Below are 21,968 nucleotides of genomic sequence, written 5' to 3'. Positions count from 1 at the left end.
TCATCTATATGATCGGCCTTTCTTCTCCCAAAGAGTAAGGTTAAAAAAAAAAAAAAAAAAACAGGTTTTTATTCCTCTCGATCAAAAAGGCTAAATTTTTTAAGTTGATAACTTGTTGGGAAAAATACATTTAAACGCCTAGAAGTATATACTTTTTTTGATTTTGCCTCAAATGTTTAAAAAATAACAATATACCACTACAAAATTTCTGATTTTTACAATGTTGTCCATTTGTTAGGCATTTCTGTATGGAAAATGACCCACCTGCGAGGCATGTGAGTTTTTAGTAGATGAAAAGCTTAAAATGCTATGGAAATAATGGAATTATCACACCATCTTAACCTGGCTCCGAGCCAAATCAAGTTGAATGGTTGGAGATACTACTTCTCTTGTTGTGCCCTTTGGCCTTTAGTGTTAGGGGAGGGTGTTACAATGACAGTAAGGAATGCCTCAATGTCTATAGCCAGTAAGGAACTTGTCCGAGCAAGAAGGAGTCTATCTCGAACAAGGGAAAAGACAAGGCTATCGATCCACCTCCTCCGACTCCAGAGAAGATTCTTAGATGACAAACCGTAAGGTCAAAGCTTAAGTGCTGCTATACGGGCCCTTGCAAGTGTTTGCGAGAATCTTCCTTCCAAAGCAATGCAGTCCACTCACTTTATGCAAGTTACTCTTGATCTCCTCAATATAAAACAGGAGTGTTACACTAAAAGACCCATAAATATGCCACATTTTAAAGGAATTTGTGATAACCACTCACACCAGTTGGGGTGGGTGAGTTAAGATAGGTATTCCACTTTCTAGAAGTTGCCCTCTGCCATACGGAATGGGGTCATTCATTCAAAGGCAACGCCATCACTTTTGGAACTTTTCCCATACCCACCTTAAAAAACAATCAAAACACAAATAAAAGGCATCTCCCTCTCCCTCTCTCTCTCTCTCTCTCTCTCTCTCTCATCTATTTTCGACCTTTTGCTATTTTCGAAAAATCTCTGCCTCTTCATGAAGCAAACCATTTCTGTCGTTGACTATATATATAAAGGATAACATCACCATCCACCTCCTCCTCTTATTCTCATCTTTCAAGTGCCATCTATTGTAGATCCACCACTTGTGAAAGAAAGCATGCTAGTTTTGGTTTTGGTTGCTTAATCTTTCTGTTCTTTGCTCGCTCTACCATGAAGATGGAGGTTGAATATCAACAAGTAAGTCTTCCTCTTCTTCTTCTCCTTCTTCAGCTATATTGGGTTTTGTCTTTTTGTTATGATGCTGAGATTGTGAGACATTATCAGGAATACAAAAGGAATTCAAGAGGAGTGCAGCTCTTTACATGCAGATGGTTGCCTTTTTCTTCTCCAAAGGCTCTTGTTTTCCTTTGCCATGGTATTTCTCTCTCTCTCTCTCTCTCTCTCTCTCTCTGTGTGATGGGTGTGAGTATTTAATTCATATTGATTGGGGTTTGCAGGGTATGGCATGGAGTGCAGCGGTTTCATGAGAGGTATTGAATATTCTTAAATGCCTTCATCTTTCTCTTTGTTTAATCCAATCCTCACTCCTCCTCAGTATTCCAATGTCTGTGTCCATTGCATGAAAACAATTGCAACATTTTTTTATGCTTCCCAAACATCCCCCATCTATCCATTCATATCCAAATTCACGTGCCCACCTTCACCTTTCCACGTTACTTTTTTCTGTGCACCTTTAATTTCCACAGCTAGAAGATTAGCATAACTTCAAAACAATAATACAAAAATAAATAAATAAATCACACACCCAAATGAGTCATTAGTTTCTTTGATTTATATCACCTTTCAAATTCAAATGATCCCAATAAAAGAAAAAGAAAAAGCAATAACCCCTTAAGATATTATTATTATTCATCTAAAAAAATATATATTATTATTATTCTCAAGCTTCCAAGTTCCAACAACTCATTAGGTAAGTTATTAAATTTGTTCAACCAAATTAGAGATGGCTACGCCATCTCTGCTTCGTTCGCTGACCTATAAACATTGTTTTATGTTGTTAAGGTCAAAATCTTTGGAACAACCTCTACACACGCATCCTTAAATGCACTCAACCACATAATTAATTACTTTCCTGTTATTTTTCTTTTTCTTTTTAGTTAGCTAATATGAAAAATTACCTAAAATAGCACTGAAATTAGTGTAATAAATAAGTACCAAGAAAAAAATTATGCTTAATCATTATAAACTTTTGCTATAACTCTCTTATAAATGCACTTGGCACACTCAAGTTTACTAAACATACTAAATTAATGTCTAAATGACAGAAATTTTCTTCAAATCAGTCTAGATGTAATATCTTTTAACCCATTTAAAAAATTTTAAGTGTCTATAAACATTTAAAACGCACATTAAATTCTTAAGGTAATTATAACACTTTACTAACTTAGACTAACGCTTTAAGTGTTTATAAACACTTGATACTATTTTAAATAGATTTAAGGATATTTTTTCTAGACTAATTTAGAAGAAATTTCTGTTCATGTCTAAATATTGGTATTTTTTTTAGTTTTTTCTAAGCATCTAATTAAATTATTATTATTATTTTTTTTTTTTGAAATTAATTATTGGTACTATGTAGAATAGTAGATAGGATGCCCTGAAAGAAAAGGAACAGGGTAAAGTAGATAGGGACCGTTCTGTGCGCAGACCTATTCTTAAGAGTGGGAAATAACTTTTCATTAAATAATAAATACCACCCAATGGTCCAACGACGATGTACTCACGGGAGAAACCGAAAAGACTATTTGGTTTGATTAGGGGGACCGGTGAGATTTTTTAAACGATGTTTGTAGGCTGCCAACCGACCCATTTTTATTTAGGTCCTGAGCGTTGTTTTTTTTAAGGAAAAATTATTCCGATCTCATTAATAGAAGAAATATCACGAATTTAAAGTTCTTACATCGTAGAGCGTAGCCAAAGCTACGAGACCTATGATTGCTCAAAATTAGAATTTTGATATACTAAATTAAAAACTTTTGAACTTTAGCGAGTAATTACAAAAATAATAAAAGTTAAGGTGTTTCAATCAAGTTTTCTCACATATTAATAAACAAAATAAAATATAAAATACTCAAAATTAATTGTTTTTCGAATTTTTTTTATACTATTTAAAAAAATAAAAAAATAAAAATCTTTTGACTGCTTCGAAGTTTCACTCTTTCTGTTACTTCATTTTGGAACTATTTTTTTTTTTTTTTTTTTTTTGAATTTCTAAATTACTTGATATGGGAACTTGAATTATCTGTAACTACGATCGAGACGATCCATACGTTGAATTATCTGTCGTTTTTCTTTATTGGATAAGAAAAAGAGATCGAATAGTACTCTCAACCTTTGTGCAATTATTGCAAATAATCGAAAGAGACAATTATATGGTTGTAGTCTTGTAGATAACCTCTAACCATTTCTGCAGTCTGCCCATAATCATATCGTCTGCACCACTTGCCCAGTTGCCCTCGTCCTTACCTGACAAGATGTAAAAGATACTCGTATATATCTCATCTTCTTTCTTTTTTGTTTTTTTGTTTCTAAATTATATGTCGGTATCTCATGTGATTTATTATATTATATTGAACGAATGGTTATTCAACTTTGATTTAATAATAATTTTAAAAATCACGTCAATTTTAAAATGATAAAAAGATATTCACTAGCATTATTATTCTAGGATATGTTTTCATATGAAAATAATATGATTTCAATGGTTCTTTTAGAATGCGGGATAAGGCTTGCGCGTGCAGGATATGCTGTATTTGGGATTGATTATGAAGGACATGGACGATCCAAGGGTGCTCGTTGTTACATCAAGAAGTTTGACAACATCGTTAATGACTGCTATGATTTTTTCAAGTCAGTTAGTGGTATGTGTGTAGTCACGAAATAAGATTCTCTTCATTTTATGATAAATATTTAAAGTTTGTGCATTTAACGGTATAAATAATGTTAAGTCATCTAAATTTTTTGAAAGATTTGTTAATACATGCAAAACTTTTAACAATAGACAGACACCTCCTGAAATTTATTCATCATGGTTTCTCAGTGCAGGAAGAGTACAAGAATAAGTGCAGGTTCTTGTATGGAGAGTCCATGGGAGGGGCAGTGGCCCTACTATTGCACAAAAAGGACCCTGCTTTTTGGAATGGTTCCATTCTTGTTGCACCCATGTGTAAGGTATATATATAATTTCCATGAAATTAATTAGCTAATTGGTTAGATGTTCAGTTTACAAGTCTTTTATAACTTGCTAACACATGTTAGCATGTGACATAATGTTAGATATCAGAGAAGGTGAAGCCGCACCCGGTGATTGTGAATATCTTGACCCGAGTAGAAGAAATTATTCCGAGATGGAAGATAGTTCCCACGAAGGATGTCATCGATGCGGCCTTCAAAGACCCTATTAAGCGAGAAGAAGTAAGGTTTATTATATGCAGTATACATTTTTCCTGAAATGCAATTTTCAAGCATCCTTTGAAGATTTGAATTTCAACCATGATGCTTGCAGATAAGGAACAACAAGTTGATATACCAAGACAAACCCAGGCTGAAAACTGCTCTGGAAATGCTGAGAACTAGTATGAGCCTTGAAGAGAGTTTAAGTGAGGTTGTTGTTGCCTTCATTCAAAGTTCAACTCTATCAATTATACATATGAGATGACGTGGCTTTTTACCAATTCTTGCTGATTCAAAAGCTGATTTTTATTATCACGTCATCGCATATTTGTGCAGGTGCAACTACCATTCTTTGTGTTGCATGGGGAAGCAGATATAGTGACGGACCCAGAAGTAAGCAGGGCACTGTATGAGCGAGCGAGCAGCAGAGACAAGACCATAAAACTGTACCCAGGAATGTGGCATGGTTTAACATCTGGAGAGCCTGACGAGAACATTGAAATTGTATTTGCCGACATCATAGATTGGCTTGTTAGACATACCAGCGACAACAATAGTACTGTTGCTGATCAACCAATTCACCCTACATACAACAATGGCATAATTGAATTAGCCGCCACTGCAGCGTGCCCGGCAACAATAAATAAACAACCGCGGCAACATCGAAGACAATCACACAGCAGTTATCTTTGTGGGTTGAAGGGGCGCCGTTTGTTCCATCACTCAGCAATGTAGCTAGCCTACTTTTTGATCGGTCCTTAATTGTGTCTGCTCCTAATCTTTCTCTATGGTTGTGGTTTACTTTATATATAGCTAGTGGTCTTCATTTTCTCCCGAGTATGATGTGAATAATTGGTTCTTGTTGATGTACCTACGGTAATTGCTTTCCGTAAGAGTTAGTTCATTTGGGGCTCATCTAATTATAATGGTAAATTAGGTTTAAAAAGTGAAAAATGTTACACTTAACAAATTCTTCCTAAAAGTTAGTTTCCAAGTGATCTGTCACTATCCCATGAGATTTATTATTTTAAAAAATATGCGAGAATCAACTTTTTGGAAGAAAATTTGATAAATGTAGTATTCACTATTCCACATGAGTAGAGTAATGTTGTATAGTTCATTTTTATCATACAATTATTCCATAATGTTGAAGCGATAGTCCTAATTAAATCGGTCTTAGTTAAGAAAAAACAATTCAAAGGTTAGAAGCATTGTGAGATAAAAATGTGATTTATAGCATTATTGATTACTCAGAGTAAGGGTAAAAACTGCATTTTTATTTTACAATTATTTCACAATGCAGAGTCTTAACTAACTCTTTGATTAGTTTAAAAATCAAGGGTTGTGGGATGAGCTAAACCAAAGAACCAACTTAAGGTTGACATCATACTGAAAATTGTAAGATAAATCTTAGTCTTTATCATTGTCAATGAGCCGAGACTAATAAAGGAATCAAATGGTAGTTAGACGTCTTTACTTGCAAGAGACAAGAGTAATGCTACGTACTATACCCATCACACCCCATTCTATTGAGCTAATGAGTTTGATAGGAATTAGGATAGAGCCCATAATCTTTGGATTAACTTTTGATTAAAAAAAATAAAAAATTTCAAAATTAATAAACACTAATATATTAACCCAATAATAGAATGAGAGTAGAACACGAGTGTATTAGTGCAAGTATACTAAATAGAAGCGTGCAAAAACACTAAATTACAACACGTGGACTGTAGGCCCTTTAATGGTGTGTTTAGCATTGCGATTTCATAGGCAAGAAGTGAGATTTGAAAACGTAGAAAATTAGCTTTTTCAAATTGTAAGTAAGGATGTGATTTTTTGAAAACGCATAATTTTAAAAGTTAAATTGCGATTTTAAAGCGAAACTGTAATTTTTCCAAACGCTTAACTACATTTTTTTTAAAATCACTTTTCAAATCACACATTTTATAATTGTTATTTTTTAAATTGCAAACTCAAATGGACCTAAACTTTATTAAATTCTAATGTTTTTTCAAAGTGATGTTTTATGTCGTCTCTTTGCAAGTCTGTTTGGGATTGCATTTGAGAAATAGAGTTTTTAAGTCAAAAATAGTTTTTAGGCAAAAGTTTCATTTTTAAGCTTTTGTCAAAAGTGCGTTTTGGTCATTTTTAAGCTTTTTTAGACCCTTAAAAGCACTTTTAATTTTTTTATCAACAAGTATTTTTTTTCTTCAAATAAACTTTTTGAGTGTTAAAAATACTTTTAAACCTCTCAAACACAATCCCAAAACATCCCGCGTAGAAATGCGTTAACCACTTGTAAAGTCTAGGCAAGAAGTTGAAAAGGCGACAACATGTCGCCTCTACAAACGGAATGACGCTCTACGATTTAAAAATATTTGGCACTTACATTTTTTTCAGTCGGTGAGATCTCGACTCTTCTCGACTAAAGGAGAAAATCCCCAAAACCCTAAAACCCTAATCTCGTAACTTCCTCAGCTCTCTGCTTCAATTTCACGCTTTCCTCATCAGTTTTTTTAGCAGATTATTGTTTTCATTATAATCTCTTTGCCCTTTTGTTTTTAGATCTCTAATTTTATTTCTATTTGCAGGTTCTTTTAGACATCGCATTAAGCTCAACATGAGGTAATTTCGAGTTCTCTACTCCTTTTTTCCTTTGCTCTTTTGCATTTTGCTTCCTTTTCCTTTCTGGAGAACTTTGATTGAGATCTAGGGTTTGCTATTTAGGTATAGAACAAGCACAGATAGATTTTACTAACGGTTGCTTTTTTTCTTTTTCTCTTTGTTCGTGTCTTTTGCAGTCGGCCAATGGAAGAGGATACCCCTGTAAGTTATCTATTTTTCACACACACACACACACATATATACATGCTTTGATTAACGGTCCATGTAAAAAGTAGTGGTTATGGTGATTTTGTCGTAATTTGGTAATTTATTTTCCTTTGTAAAACTAAGACGAGAATTGTTTCTATTGTTGTCATTTCACTAGAAAATTTTTGCCCAATTATAAATGCCCGAGCTGTTGTGAGCATTCTCAAGTGTTGTTTCACTTTTATGAGTTTTGGCTCGTGCAATTATAATCTGAGCTTGCACGCATAGCTGCAAATTCAAAAATCTAATTGGGTTTATACTTGTAACCAAGTAGAGCTTTGAGAAATTGTTATTGATGGCATTGAATTTCAACATATCAGAAGAGTTTAGTTTGTTAAATTTTAGGTAAATTGTCCCATAAGAACTCGGGTTTTGTCTGTGTGACAAATAAGGTGCTAAGTTTCTAATTTTGATAATTAATGGTCTAAGTTTTCGCTTTGTTACAAATAAGGCCAACTGTCTAATTTTTTGTCAATCTCTCTCGATAGAGGGCCTGTCAGCGGTCAATATACCCATGTCAAACCAATAAAAATGCAACAATATGCAAAAGAACATGTCACCTATCCTCATCTGTTACATTCAAGTACTGTGTCCCCACCTTCATGACATGTAAGCAACTTATGCCACGTTGCCACGTCATTCCCTTTTTTTTTGGGGGGGGGGGGGGGGGGGGGAGAATAGAAAAAGAGGGGGCTGGAGTTCCACCCCACTGCCACCCTTGCAAAGGGAGGCGGACGGTGGCTCTACTGCTGCAGACAGTGTGGGTGACTCCACCCCTGCTCCTCCGCACAAACCTGCAGAGGTGTGTGGGGGTGGCTCCACCCCCACCCACCTCTATGGGTGGAGATCCACCCCACCGCCCTCTCTGAGGGGATGGAGCGATTTTCCGCCTCTCTTAAGTTACACATTGCTTGCATGTTGCAGGTGGGAACAAGTGACATGTTCTTTTGTCCTTTTGTCGCGTTTTAATTGGTCTCCTGTGGGTATATTGACATCTGACAGGTCCTCCATTAAGAAACCAATGGAAAATTAGATGGTTCGCCTTATTTGCAATAAGGCAAAAACTCAAGTCTTTAGTTGTCAAAATTAGAAACTCTGACAGTTATTTGTCACAAGGGTAAAACTCAGGCCCTTATGTGATAATTTCCCTATATTTTACTATAACATATCACTGTGTTGTAGTGCAATCTGTCTGTTTTGTGCTTGTGTATATTTGGGAGGAAATGGGATGGGGTTTGAATTTTTTTTGTGTTGTGAATATGTCAACTTTACCTACTGAAGGTTTGAAGCTTCTCTTGATTTCTGGCAATCATACTCCTCTCATGTGAGCGAACTTCATTCCCGCTGTTGTGTCACTTGTCTTACATAGCCATTCGTGATTACATTTACGTAACTGCTCTCTACATAAAACATTCTATCTATTATGTTTTATCCTCAAGTGTTATGGGGGTCACCCTTTTTATGGCAATCTTCTTTCCCCCGTGTTTAAATAGGAGTGGGTTGTTGATGTTTATTAACTATTATATGCTTTTAGTTGGTAGACTACTCTGATACGTTCCCTTTTTCTTCAGACTGATAAGGTTGAAGCTTATCATACCTGACTTTTTATATGTGCTTTTACTCATCCGAACTACTTTTGACAGGGAGCCAAGAACGAGGAAGAGGAGTTCAACACTGGGCCTCTCTCTGTTCTGATGATGAGTGTTAAAAATAACACACAGGTAAACATATAATCTTAACAGCCAGGTTTATTAATACCCGAAGTCATTGCAAAGTAAATTTCAGTGTTTGATTGTAAATGGGAGGTGATGTTTACGAGTTTAAGATGATGTTATTGATATGGGGCTACTTGGTAAACCCCAGAATAGTCAGCTGGGAGTGAACTGATTGGATTGGAGTCCAATTTTTTTTTGTTAAGTCAAGGTGAGTTGATTTGTCAGTATGGCTTAGTTTGAAAATTTAGGCGCCGGGGGCATTTTTTTAAATTGCTGTTCTGTTGGTTTCACCAGAATTGGATAGCATTAAGCAAGTGACCAGGCCTGGTCCCGTTTTTTAGAATTCTCCAGTTATTGGCTTTGATATCAGTGAGTGTCCAATTATTTAGATGTCACGTGTACAGTTATGTACATAGATTAATGGTATTGTTGCTGATTGTTTCTTTTTGTCTCTTGCTTATTAAGGTGCTCATTAACTGTCGAAACAACAAGAAGCTTCTAGGCCGTGTGAGGGCGTTTGATCGGCACTGCAACATGGTTCTAGAAAATGTCAGGGAGATGTGGACTGAGGTTGGTTCCTTTTTTTTTTTCTTTTTTTTAAGCAACATACTGTCTCTAATTCCTGGATCTGGTGCTATCACATCTGGTGAACTACTGCTGATTTAAATCATTATGTACTTTTGGTTTAGGTACCAAAGACTGGTAAAGGCAAGAAGAAAGCTCATCCCGTCAACAAAGATAGGTTTATCAGTAAGATGTTTCTTCGGGGAGACTCGGTTATCATCGTCCTTAGGAACCCTAAGTGAGAATTGTAGCAGTTCTATTGATCATCCGAAGTCTATGCTGAGTCCAGTCCATGGCATTTTATCATTTCACTTTACTGTAGGTGTACTTACAAAAACCCTCTGGTCTTTGTAGGATTTCTTGTTGCTTGCTTAAAGCTATTCCGAATATTTTAGTGGCCCTTTTGTTTGCTCTTGACGTGTTGATCACATGGCAATTGCCCTTATCCTAAGATTGGTATGATAGATATATGATCTGGCTGAGGATTTGTGTTTTTTGTTGGCCACAACTGTGCACTGCCATATATTCTGGGTTTATATCTTTCTTGGGCTGGCTATTGCCATCTCTCTCTCTCTCTCAGCTCCCTTCTCCTTTCAATTATTTTAAAATTTCTTCTCCATTTTGAATTTGCTTTTAGGTGCTGTAAAAAAAAAAAGTTCCAACATTATCTCCTATATTTTTTTTCAACCTTCAGGATCTAATTCAACTATTTCCAATCCAATAGAAAACTTAAAATTAAATTTGGACCATTGAAAAAATAATAAGGATCTATTATAGTTCTTTTTACGGCACTCAAGTAAAAATTATTCTTTAATAGTTGTTTGGTGATGTTTTGAATTTGAGTTATAAACTTTAGTTGGGCGGTTTCTCATTAATCTTGATGTGACCTCTTATCAAATTGAATATAGTAACTCGTACAATCCACCTTTTAAAAAGAGTGGCATGTAGGAAGTGGTTCTGTCCTGGAAGGTTTTAATTATGAAAAAAAAAATGTCATTTAAGCATATAAGTACATGTTTTATTTATTTATTATTTTTTTTATTGATATTATTAAAAAAAAATGAAATGTTAAGTGTTCTCCTGATGTTCTTCCAACTGTGGCGTGATTTTTAAAATTATCAATAGATTAAAAGTTAATAATAATAATTTTAAATTCAACGGTAATTTTAAAAGTCACATCACAGTTAAGAGGACATCAAGAGAACACTATAATAATACTTAGAATTTTCCTTGAAAGAAAGCATGTGAAAATAAGAGGACATCAAGAGAACACTAGAATAATACTTAGAATTTTCCTTGAAAGAAAGCATGTGAAAATATATGCTTGAATGCTTTTGATATGCTGAGCAACATTTGTCACTTTTTTAAAACGTTGGATTGTAGGAATTTCTACAGTCCAAATTGTTAAAAAAAAAAAAAAATTGTCTTTCACGTATCAATGTATCATGAACTTAAATATAAGGAAGATAAGAAATAACAAAGAGAAAAGGAAGAATTAAATATAAGGAAGATATTCATTTGAAAAGATATTTCATTTTATTCTACAAATTTAAACCAAATTTGGAAGATATCCATTTTTACTATTTATAGATTTATTTGAATGGATGGATTATATACCAATATATAAGAAAATGGTATATATTATCCATTTTAATCATGTTAGACGACATCTCAATGAGGTGCTTTCTCTCACTGAGAAAAAAAGGCTCTATTGAGGAAATCCCCCATTGTATTTCGGATATTATCATTGTAAAGCATTGTGCTTAATTTGTTTTACTATATATAAGAATTGCTCTACTCCTTTCCAAAAAAATTTAAAAAGAAAAAGAAAAAGAGAAAAGAAAAGATATTTTATTTTATTCTACGAATTTAAACCAAATTCAGAAGATATTCATTTTCACTATTCATAGATTTATTTGAATGATTGGATCTGTAAAAGTCTTAGCAATATATACCAATATGTAAGGAAATGGTATTATATAATTGGGTAAAGTCTACATACTCCCCTCAAACTACCATCTAATTGACAATATTCCTCCAAACTATCAATTGTGACAACTGTCAAAATATTATCAATGTTCCCCTAAGGCTAACAAAAAGAAAACAATACCCTTATAAATTCGAAAAAAAAAAATTAAAAAAAAAAATTAATTTTTAATTTTTTAAAACGAAATTTTTTTGAATGAATTAAAAAAAAAAAAAAAAACCGGAAATTTTTATTTCAAATAAAAAAAGATATATATTTAATTTTATTTCAAAAAACGAAATTTTTAATTTTTTAAAAAACAGAATTTTTATTTAAAAGAAATTATAAAACAAAATTAAAACGATTTAAAATAAATAAATAAATAAATTTGGCTATCCCTTGGTTTTTTGTTTTTTTAAGTTTTAGGTGTTTTTTTTATAAGTTTTAGTATTTTTTTGTTTTTATTTTACTAAGGGTAGTTTTGTCATTAGGGGAGACATTGACAATTTTTGATAGTTTGAGGGAGACATTGTCAATTGGGTGGTAGTATGAGAGGGGTATGTGGACTTTTCGTAAAGCAATAGTTGTCTTAAGTAGCGAGCTAATGAAGCCTATCTCGTAGTATACTCCATCCCCAAAAAAGAAAAATCAATAAATAAAAGATATTCACTTTGTAGTGATCTGTCATCCTCTGTACCTTTGCCACAACGGTGCTTTACTTTCCTTGACGTTTCTTTTTTGGTTGGGGGCTGGTTTTTTTTTTTTTTTTTTTAAAGGAGAGTCTTTCATATTCATTCATTGAAAAATATCAAAAGCATAAAGCTTTGATAAATCATAATCAAAGCTATGAGGTTACAACGTCATAGAGACAAAAATAAAAATCTTACAATCAAGTCTTATCTACGACTTCAACATTCACTAACCCATGTCTAAACTTCAGTTATAGAATACATCTGCTTTAAGTAGACTCAATCTAATACATAAGTGGCTTATATTCCCAACTTTTATTTTCTCGGCCATAGGAGTAAAACCCTCACACTGAAACTAATCTTCATCGACCTAAAGGCCAGGATAAAAACCTTTACCCAATGATCGCTCATGAAAGTAGATCTAAGGAGAAGTCAAACCCTTATTCAAAAAAAAAAAAAAAAACAAAAAACAAAAACACAATAAAAAAACAAGCAAACAACTATAATAGCTGGGGCGAGGGAGGCGAAGCGCATTGGCCGGCATGTGGTGGACGAGATGGAACCGTTTTGCGCCGATGGGCAGCTGAGGAGCCGGGGAGCAAGGTGGGTCGGCGCGTGACTGAATGAAACCAGTTGATGAGACTAGATCTAGATTTGAAAAACTAAAGGTAAAGCCCAACCGATTCCAGGGAGGCGAAGAGTGGCACATCATGGTGAAGGCAGATGGAGGCAAAGCAACATTAGTAAATGGATGGTTGGAGCAACTAAACTGGTCGGAAAAAACCAAAAAAATAAACTAAAAAAAAAAGGTGAGGGGGAGGAAAGAAGAGGGAGTAGGAGGGCAGGGGAAAGGAGGAGGGAGCCTCCCTCTTCCCCACATGTTTTTTTTTTTTCTCTAGGTTTCTCTTAGGGAGAAAAACCTAGGGCCGGCTAATACTCATGACACAAATATTACATGCACATAAATGTGATTGGGGTTGGTTTGAGTTGTTAGGAGACTACAATTTTTATTAAAGTCTCTTATAACTGATGTGGCAAATTACATAACTTACGTGGTAGTGCCATGTCACTTTGTAAAATCACATAACAGTAACCATATTAGCTACTTAGCTACTGAGCAAGTAAAAACGGTGATACCCTCATCATTTTTTTAAGACAAAAAGCTTTATTTTAGTTGTCAAACACATGAAGTTTGTGATTGGTGCATGTTTCTTTCATGCATGTCTCGTCTCCAAACATGTCTTTTTTGCCCTATGTATTGGACCCAACAAATGAATTGAACAACTTCATTCAGGTTTTTTTCTTTGCATATATAAGCCACCAAAGAAACTCCTACTTCTCTTTGGTTCAGTGGTACTGAGCTGAAATTTTTGCCGTGCATCATTTGCTTGCCAAGCAGAGCATAGGAAAATCAAGAAAATTTCTAATTCTGCCAAGTAAAAACATTTTGAAATTTAAAAAGCTTTGAACAATACTTCATTTCTAGTCCCCCATAAAAAAAGAGGTTTTGATAGCGGGTTTGACCTCCGTTAGGAGCCGACCTATCAGGTTGCGTCGGGTTAGTTGAGTGGTTGCTTTAATAGGCCTACAACTCAAAGATGGTAAACTTTAATATTGGATGCTAACTTTGGTAAATCTTGAAATAGATATCTAAATTCGCAAGAAAACAAGGTGTAAGGATAAATGAAGAGAATAAATGAGCATGTACTAATTATAAAAAAAAAAAAAAAAAAAAAAAAGAGAACGAAGAAAAGAAAATGAGATGTGGAGACTTAGAAAATGATAAATCAAGAGAATAAAGGAGCATATACAAAAGAAAAGAATGTTTGTAGACAGGAAAAAAAAACTGAGAAAGAATAAACGAAAAGGAGATGTGAAGACTTAGAGAAAAAGACAAAGTAAGAAAATAAAAGAACATGTACAAAAGAAAAGAAGGTTTGGAGACAAAGGAAAAAAAAATGAGAAAGAAAACGAAAAGGAGATGTGAATTCTAAAAACCGAGTAAGAGAAATAAATGTCACTTTCTTTTTTACTTTTTTAGAAAATAATATCCACCTATAACAAGGATAATATCACAATAACACTTTGCATTTTCCATTCATATAGTACCCTTATGCCCATGTATTGAGAGTAACCCAAAGTTTATTTGGGCAAGTAAATCTCCTATAAACTCTCACGATTGCTGTCCAAATTGTTAAAAAATCTCAATTTGGGTTTTGAACCTAACTGAGATGGTTGCACAGTTGCACCGACTGATATACCATTCGACTTTCACAGAAGTCGAATGGTAATTTATTCTATTTCAACGGCCAATTAGACAACATTGAGAAGGGAGAAAGGTAGAAGTGTTGCTTCCACAAGATATCTGATCTGCAAAAGATCAAAGATGGCATATGTTTTGATTGAAATGGAGGAGGAAAATGTGAAGAAACAATTCAGTTTCCATGCATATACATCTGTGCAACAGTTTACTGGCCTATTGAATTTTATAAGCATTAGATCTCAAAGGTACAACATCTGCAAGCTACTCCAAGTTGCACCCTTTAAGAGAACACAATGGAAACGACTGGAATAATGAATATAAACAAAATAAAACTAACGTAATTAAACAGGAATGAGAGAATGTGCAGAAATGTCAGCTATTGTTGTAGACCTCTTAACAAATAGAATCAATAAAGGAAAGGTACCTTTTGGAATCACAAATCTATAATAAAGCTTAAAGGGGCAGCAACCCAGAAATTACAAAGATCTAAGGAAAAGCAAACGCCAGAAGGGACACCTCTAAACCTATTCCAAAGATGAATAACGAAGCTCATTATGCTGCTGCGGCTATCTCGCCGGTGCTTCTACTGTATTGTCGGAAGGAAAAAGTTGGACGTTGCTTTCCATAGACAATTTATCTTTTCCCTCTGTACTCTTCAAGTATATATGCTGAATAAGAATTACATGGTTGTTGCGGTAACGTCTTCCTTGTGGTCGCCAAAGATGCGTTTCCGGAAGTCAGAGACCATTAAAGGAAGGCCCTTACGAAGTTCCACCTTTGGTTGCCAACCAAGTAAATCTTTAGCCTTTGTGATATCAGGCTTCCTCTTGTGCGGGTCATCCTCTGTGTTAGCCCTGTATTCTATCTTTGCATCTGGGTCAATTGTCTCCTGGACCACCTGCAACAAAAACAGGCAGTAGATCTCAAAATTTATAATTTTCTGGATTGAGTGATAGAAGTCAACAAAAAACAACTGAGGTTCAAGTCAAAGGATTAGATTTCATGATCTTCTTAACATAAGGACAATGATTCAAATGCCTCCTGTTACCTGGTACTGTACCGGCAATCTATATATACTTTAAAGTTATTACTGAACAAATAAAATTAGGCAAAATGCCCATTCTCACAACTATTGCAACCCTTGTTATACATCTATCAGCAAAAATCATTATTGCCAGCACCCACAGAACTCTGTGGATCGTGGCAGGACAATTGTATTGCTATTTATCCGCCGGTCTTATTTACGCACATTATAAATCAGAAAACAAAGTTGGGTTATTCCCAAATTGGACTAATGCACCACTTCATTTTTTTTCTGAAGCACAGATGACACGAGGAGAAATCGGAAGACAACAAAAGGAACAAACATCCCATGCAAAACATGAGAAAATCCTTCACTTCTCGAAGTGTGTGCTTATGCATTAGATTGATTTTGTTATTGATCCAACCTTCGAGTTAAGTTGGTTTGCATTGATCATCATGTTAGAAACTAGACCACCCCCTCTCTCCATATCTACCAAATTAGAACATTAAGAGTAATAAAAAGCAGCATAAGCTAGTTCTTTTCTAAAAGAAAAGGCATGAAACAGGAAAACTAGAAACATATAGGAGGAATGTTATCCAGAAAATCAATAAACTTACACGAGCAAGTTCAAGCATGGTGAATTCACCCGGGTTCCCGAGATTGAAAGGTCCCACATGTTCTCCTTCCATAAGGCGCATCAGACCCTCCACCTGTAGTAGCACACAACAGACCATACCATTTTTATAATACTGAGCAGCAGTTACTAAACTGTAATTGCAAATTTACCAAACAAAGCACCCAAATAAAAGGAAAAAAAATTCCTGTAACTAATTCCATTAGAGAATGATATTTCAACATGGACTTGGATCCTCTCAATTTCAATGAAATGGAGAGGAACAAGTTAATTGTTTTTAGGGGGCAATTTTATCATTTCTGGGCTCCCTATTTTTCATTTGGACAAAAATACCCTCTTAAAACAACTAAATGGAGGATCCTTCTCCATTTCAACATCAAGTTTCTTCCATTCAATCCCTCTCATAGGATGGGACCCACAGTGAGATCTACCCTGCGAGAGAGAGAGAGAGAGAGAGAGAGAGAGAGGGGTGATGTGGGAAATAGGACCACCCACTTCATTATTCCAGAGAAAACCCTACACCAGATACCTACTATAAGAAAATATTCTGAATTAAAATAATTGAATTAGTCAATGGAAGGCCGCCCTGACAGATAGCCAACTACCCCAGAAGCCATCTCTTTTTTTTTATTTGACCATTACTTCACTTCAAAATTTGAATTTTGATATAATCAATAAAATGCAGAAAGTAACCTAGGGAACCTCCTTTCATTTTTTAACATACGCTGCACTTTACAGTCTTGAAAGAACTTGCATCGCTTTGACAGAGAAATATTTTCTTTAAGCAAACAATGATGTGGACTCCATGATGGAATTCAGTCTATCACCAGACTATGACAACCATACTGTATATAACTTCCAATTTTGGAACCAAATTTCCAGCAACTGTTTCATCTTATAAGCAACCATGCACATGGAGTTAGTAATCTTAGAATGTAGCCTAAGATTTGCATAATACCAAGTTTCCGTGTCGAATAGTCCCCACTTATCTTAGTCTTTACTATTTCGAGTTCAAAAAGTAAAAGGTAAAACTTGGCATAAAAAGTAATTTGAGAATATAAAAAAGCATATTAGAAGCAACTTGGAAGAGAAAAGCAATAAAATTAACTATCTTGGCACCACCAAACAAAGAATAAACAACACCCATTTCAAAAACTCGGTGAATAAACATAAAGTATTCACCTACCAGATCAGATACATATTGGAAACTCCTAGTCTGCTTCCCATCTCCATAAACAGTCAATGGCTCCTTCCTTAATGCCTACATCATCACATCACCAATCATCATTAACAAACTAATCAAACAAAACAGCTCACTTTTCTTGGACCAAAGCTTCCTCTAAAAGAGGAGTCGAAGAATTCAGTCCATTTTCAAAATCCATACAAACTAAGTTGAATGCAAGAAATTAAAGATCTACCTGGGCAACAAAATTGCTGACCACACGACCATCATCAATGCACATTCTAGGCCCATAGGTGTTGAAAATTCTGGCAATCCTAACCTGCAACGACAACAAGTAGAACAATTCATGTACGTACATTTATGGGTCTTTCACATGAAAAGCAGGGCCCACCCACAACCTTGGAATTCACCATATATGTCACACAATGTATATGGCTACATGCAAGAGGCAATATACACAAGCATATGCGCACTGACCTCGACGCCTGCACCTCTATGATAGTCCATAGTCAACGTTTCAGCCGTACGTTTTCCCTCGTCGTAACAGCTTCGAACACCTGTCACACGTTCAGAATCCCAAACTAAACTGTCAGATCTATTCTTAATTTTTTTTTTTCAAATAAAAAATTCATACTCTTCCAGATTACGAAAACGCCCTCCAACACACCCTTTTTTTACCGTCTCAACCCTTACAAACAGGAAAAAAATTTAAAGATCATGCAAGAGGCAAATGTACACCGTCGGATTGACGGACCCGAAAATCACGGATTTCTTGTTCAAAAAATGCCTCACGGGTCCACTACCCCGGACAGGTGCTCCGACTTTCAAAACAACGACAACTGGGATTCTACTCCAGTCTACGGCGACCTAGAACTATCCCGGGGCAAATTAGACAGAAACCTTAAATCATGCTAACGTGCACCGTTTCGACCCAAAACAATAATAAAAAAAGAAACGTGGAACGCCGAAGCGCAGGAAGAGAAAAAAGTGAACCGACCGATGGGATTGACGTTTCCCCAGTAGGTTTCGACCTGAGGGTGTTGCAGTGGATCTCCGTACACCTCACTGGTGCTCGTTAGCAAAAACCGCGCACCGACCCGCTTGGCGAGCCCCAGCATGTTCAGCGTTCCCACCACATTAGTCTTGTAAAACCCACAATTAAGGAAACACTAATCACAACAATTCACCATCAGGAAAAAAAAACACCGAAAAGAAAAAGACAATTGAAAGTTGATTGAAAGGATATGATGGTCTTGACGGGGTTGAACTTGTAGTGCACAGGGGAGGCAGGGCAAGCGAGGTGATAGATCTGGTCGACCTCGAGCAGGAGGGGCTCGACGACGTCGTGGCGGATGAGCTCGAATCTGGGGTTCCTGAAGTGGTGCATCACGTTCTCTTTCCTCCCCGTGAAGAAGTTATCCACAACGATGACGCTGTCCCCGCGCTCAATCAGACGGTCCACGAGATGTGATCCCACGAAGCCAGCCCCACCTGTGACCACGATCCGGAGCCCCTTGCGTTTCAGGCCCAGCGGGACCTTGCCGCCCGAGCTGTACATCTGGAACGCGGACCGTTGATCTTGCAGGGCGGGCCTGTAGTTGTGGGTCTCCCGGGTCGGGTCGGATATGAAGTGCGTGTTGTGGATCGGATTGTATGATTCGCTCCCGTAGGAGTAATGGCTTGGGGAAGAGCGGGGGAGGAGGGTGAAGAAGAGGGTGGCTATAGCAATGCCGACGAGGACGAAGACGAGTCGTTGCTCTCGGAGCAGGTAGCGAATCGGGCGGGTCACGGAGAGCCACGGTTTCGGTTGCTTGGGTGAGTACGCGTCCGACACGGGTTGGCTCTCGTGCCCTCTGAAGATCAGCTCCGAACCCATCTTCTCCTTCAACGACGCAGAATTCTGAGTGCGAATTTCTTTCTGAGGAACGAGTGTGGGGAGAATCGGTGAGTTAGTAACGAGTCAACTCAGCCGTCGCGAACTCGATCGCTCTGGCGGGTGGGAGAGTTGGGGAGGGACGGAGTTCTGGGGTTGGCGTTTGGGTTTTTAGTATTTAAGCTGTGGAGGGCAGATAACTAGGGCCTGTTTTGGGGTTGTATTACGGGGCTGCCCTTATTCTTCTTTTGAAAAGTACACGGTCGTTTATTAGATGGAATTCCAAATTCCATTTAAGGGGTTGTTTGGACGAATTTAATTTGGTTAATTAAATAGCGAGTCGGAGAGTTGTGTTTCGGTTTTTAGTAATTTTGCTTTTTAAGTGGGCGGTGATGGGTTTTAAATTTCCGAACGAGGCGCAATGGTTTCAGACTTTCAAACCTTGATTGTTGTCAAAATTCTAGTTGATGGGTTGGGGACCAATGTGACCAACACCCAAGCTTTGGGTAAAAGGACTTGAAAATGGTCGGATTCGCTGTTCGACCCCTAACAAATGAAAGTTTTTCCATAAAGTTCATCTGTCCAAATCAAACAAATGTTTAAACGGTCTAAAATCAATCAGAGCACTCTTTTAATTAATTTCCCGAATTGACGGTCAAAATCCTCTAATCCCTTTAGCAAATACAAAGATTTTCCACAAGAAGCTCGTGAAGATGATATTATTCGTGCACAAATCTTCCATAAATAAGTAAAATTGTAAAGCTGAAGTTCAATGGCCAAACGTCAAGAGAGAGAGAGCGAGAGAGAGAGAGAGAAAGAGAGAAATGATGTCAGCTGTCTCACGAGCTTTATCCGTTGATTATATACAGGATTTGGCTTAGTTCAAGCATTTGAAGCTGATTTAGGTCTTGTTTGGTTGTTTCATGGAAATCAAATGAACATTTAGGTGAAATATACCATTTTTCTTTGTATCTAATGGGATTGTTGAAATTATTTAAACTCGCTATCAAGATCATGTAAACGATTCTTTTCCTTTCTTTTTTTTTTATTTTTTATTTTTTTATTAAACGTGTTAATGGTTGTTTGTTGTCGGTGATTCCATTTAAGTTGATAAATTCAAACACATATTTCTGTACAATAAATTATTCATCTCTATTTTCATTGCACCTCTTTTTTAGAGAAATTATTTTGATTAGTGTCAATGTTGCAATAATAATTCCAAAAAAAAAATAAAAACATAGAGCAATATGGACATTGACTCTCAAAATACCATTTGTTTGTTTGATTGGATGAGCTTGTGCAAATGAAATGAAAGAATCACAAACATCATTTGGAAGACAAATTCAACGTGCCCAAATGTCTCTTAAGACTTAAGTAGCGTTTTGGAAAGTGTTTTTTGTTTGATCATACTTAAATGAAAAATATTTTAATCTTAGAAGTGGAGATAAGTATGGTAATAATCTGATTACAATTCAATCTTCTTAAAGGTAAAGTATCCTACCATATCATATATTATTATATTCTAAAAGGTAATTATCCTATAAGGTAATATAAATATCTCACCATATTATACATTCTAGATAAATGATAGAATTCATTATATTTTTAATTATTTTTCAATTATCTCTATAGTGAATTGATGAATCCACTGTTGAATTTGTGTAGAGTCCACATAAGTCCACAATTTTAATGGTTAATATATTATATTTGTAAAATGAGATGAGAGGTGAATTATTCCTCAATATTCTAACATTAATATCAATATATAATTCCATTTTCATAACATTGTCATTTTATGGTCAGGATTCTATTTTGTTGCATTTACTGGTGTACATGATGTTACATTATTTAAAAAATTTAAATTTTGAATGACGTGACAGCATATCTACTAAGTGGTATCATCATGTACATCATTACTAGCAATAAAATAAAATCATAGCCATGAAACAGAGAGGATCCTTGTTTGTTGAGGGACCCTGAAAGCCAAGTTTTTTGGTGGATATTATCAAATCGGAGAAGATCATGCACTGTTTGGCTCCTTAATATCACACCATAACATCTTTCCAAACAAAAACTAAAAAACACTTTTTAAAACACATTAACAAACAAAGCTATAACGTGTTTTCTTACTATCCTTCATAAACAAATGAATAGACAATAGTTTCCAAGAGGTAATTCAATCGGTTGGGACCAAGTCTAATGAAGCTGAGATCACTAGTTCAAATCTCCCTCTTCCCTCTTGTGCGGACATGTAAAAAAAAAAAAAAGACAATAATGTATGTTTCCTAATATGTTTAACTATTTTGTATTGTGATTTGTTTGTTAATATTTTAATTTTAAGAATAAAAAAACAGGGGAAAGTTCACATACCCCTCTCAAATTACCACTCAATTGACAATGTCCGCCCAAATTTTCAATTGTGACAATGTCCCCCCAAACTATTAAAAATTGCCAATGTTTCCTCCAATGACAAAATTACCCTTAGTAAGAAAACAAATTACAAACTATTAAAAATTGCCAATGTTTCTTCCAATGACAAAATTACCGTTAGTAAGAAAACAAATTACTAAAACTTCTAGAAAAAACCTAAAACTAACAAACAAAAAAAAATTCCAACCGGTGACCAATTTTTATTTTTTATTTTTAAAATCCTTTTATAAGAAAAAATTCGATTTATTTTTTCATAAAAATTGAAAATTTTCTTTTGTCTTAAAAAAAAAATTGTTTTATAATTTTTTTTTAAATAAAAATTTACGTTTAAAAAA

The 21,968-nt window shown here is 35.4% G+C and overlaps 3 protein-coding genes across 4 annotated transcripts; 2 read left to right on the top strand and 1 right to left on the bottom strand.

Moving 5' to 3' along the window:
* Positions 1-930: 930 nt before the first annotated feature.
* Positions 931-5,309, top strand: LOC132171090 (alpha/beta-Hydrolases superfamily protein). The gene is made up of 8 exons (XM_059582313.2): positions 931-1,205; positions 1,293-1,383; positions 1,466-1,498; positions 3,743-3,889; positions 4,069-4,199; positions 4,305-4,442; positions 4,534-4,632; positions 4,758-5,309. The coding sequence occupies exons 1-8, from the start codon at positions 1,179-1,181 to the stop codon at positions 5,154-5,156; spliced, it is 1,065 nt and encodes a 354-aa protein (XP_059438296.1). The 5' UTR covers positions 931-1,178; the 3' UTR covers positions 5,157-5,309.
* Positions 5,310-6,779: 1,470 nt separating this feature from the next.
* Positions 6,780-10,065, top strand: LOC132172807 (uncharacterized). The gene is made up of 6 exons (XM_059584378.2): positions 6,780-6,886; positions 7,013-7,046; positions 7,223-7,247; positions 8,936-9,013; positions 9,473-9,577; positions 9,697-10,065. The coding sequence occupies exons 2-6, from the start codon at positions 7,042-7,044 to the stop codon at positions 9,811-9,813; spliced, it is 330 nt and encodes a 109-aa protein (XP_059440361.1). The 5' UTR covers positions 6,780-6,886; positions 7,013-7,041; the 3' UTR covers positions 9,814-10,065.
* A 4,742-nt stretch (positions 10,066-14,807) lies between these two features.
* Positions 14,808-19,373, bottom strand: LOC132170405 (UDP-glucuronic acid decarboxylase 2). Of its 2 annotated transcripts, none has more exons than XM_088512760.1 (7): positions 18,535-19,373; positions 18,328-18,472; positions 17,808-17,887; positions 17,566-17,649; positions 17,334-17,408; positions 16,131-16,223; positions 14,808-15,387 (listed from the first exon to the last, which is right to left on the bottom strand). In XM_088512760.1, the coding sequence occupies exons 1-7, from the start codon at positions 19,204-19,206 to the stop codon at positions 15,169-15,171; spliced, it is 1,368 nt and encodes a 455-aa protein (XP_088368886.1). In that variant the 5' UTR covers positions 19,207-19,373; the 3' UTR covers positions 14,808-15,168. The 2 variants fall into 2 exon arrangements, with proteins under 2 accessions (XP_088368886.1, XP_059437368.1); XM_059581385.2 differs by having other exon boundaries at positions 18,328-18,475; positions 18,577-19,277.
* Positions 19,374-21,968: the final 2,595 nt, after the last annotated feature.

This window comes from Corylus avellana, chromosome 1, assembly GCF_965113065.1.
Source record: "Corylus avellana chromosome 1, dhCorAvel1.hap1.2, whole genome shotgun sequence".
Lineage (NCBI taxonomy): Eukaryota > Viridiplantae > Streptophyta > Magnoliopsida > Fagales > Betulaceae > Corylus > Corylus avellana.
Note: the sequence above shows the minus strand (reverse complement) of the source record. Positions and strands in the feature narration are given on the sequence as shown.

What these genes read in the sequence shown, in the direction of transcription:
- LOC132171090 (XM_059582313.2), top strand. Translation starts at nt 1,179, where the DNA reads ATGAAGATGGAGGTTGAATATCAACAA. An exon ending in TCTTGTTTTCCTTTGCCATG is followed by an intron (nt 1,384 to 1,465) that starts GTATTTCTCTCT and finishes TGGGGTTTGCAG; the next exon opens with GGTATGGCATGGAGTGCAGC. An exon ending in GTGCAGCGGTTTCATGAGAG is followed by an intron (nt 1,499 to 3,742) that starts GTATTGAATATT and finishes TGGTTCTTTTAG; the next exon opens with AATGCGGGATAAGGCTTGCG.
- LOC132172807 (XM_059584378.2), top strand. An exon ending in CAATGGAAGAGGATACCCCT is followed by an intron (nt 7,248 to 8,935) that starts GTAAGTTATCTA and finishes TACTTTTGACAG; the next exon opens with GGAGCCAAGAACGAGGAAGA. An exon ending in GTGTTAAAAATAACACACAG is followed by an intron (nt 9,014 to 9,472) that starts GTAAACATATAA and finishes TTGCTTATTAAG; the next exon opens with GTGCTCATTAACTGTCGAAA.
- LOC132170405 (XM_088512760.1), bottom strand. Translation starts at nt 19,206, where the DNA reads ATGGGTTCGGAGCTGATCTTCAGAGGGCACGAGAGCCAACCCGTGTCG. An exon ending in GGGAAACGTCAATCCCATCG is followed by an intron (nt 17,888 to 18,327) that starts GTCGGTTCACTT and finishes AACGTGTGACAG; the next exon opens with GTGTTCGAAGCTGTTACGAC. An exon ending in CCATGCTTGAACTTGCTCGT is followed by an intron (nt 15,388 to 16,130) that starts GTAAGTTTATTG and finishes TTTTTGTTGCAG; the next exon opens with GTGGTCCAGGAGACAATTGA.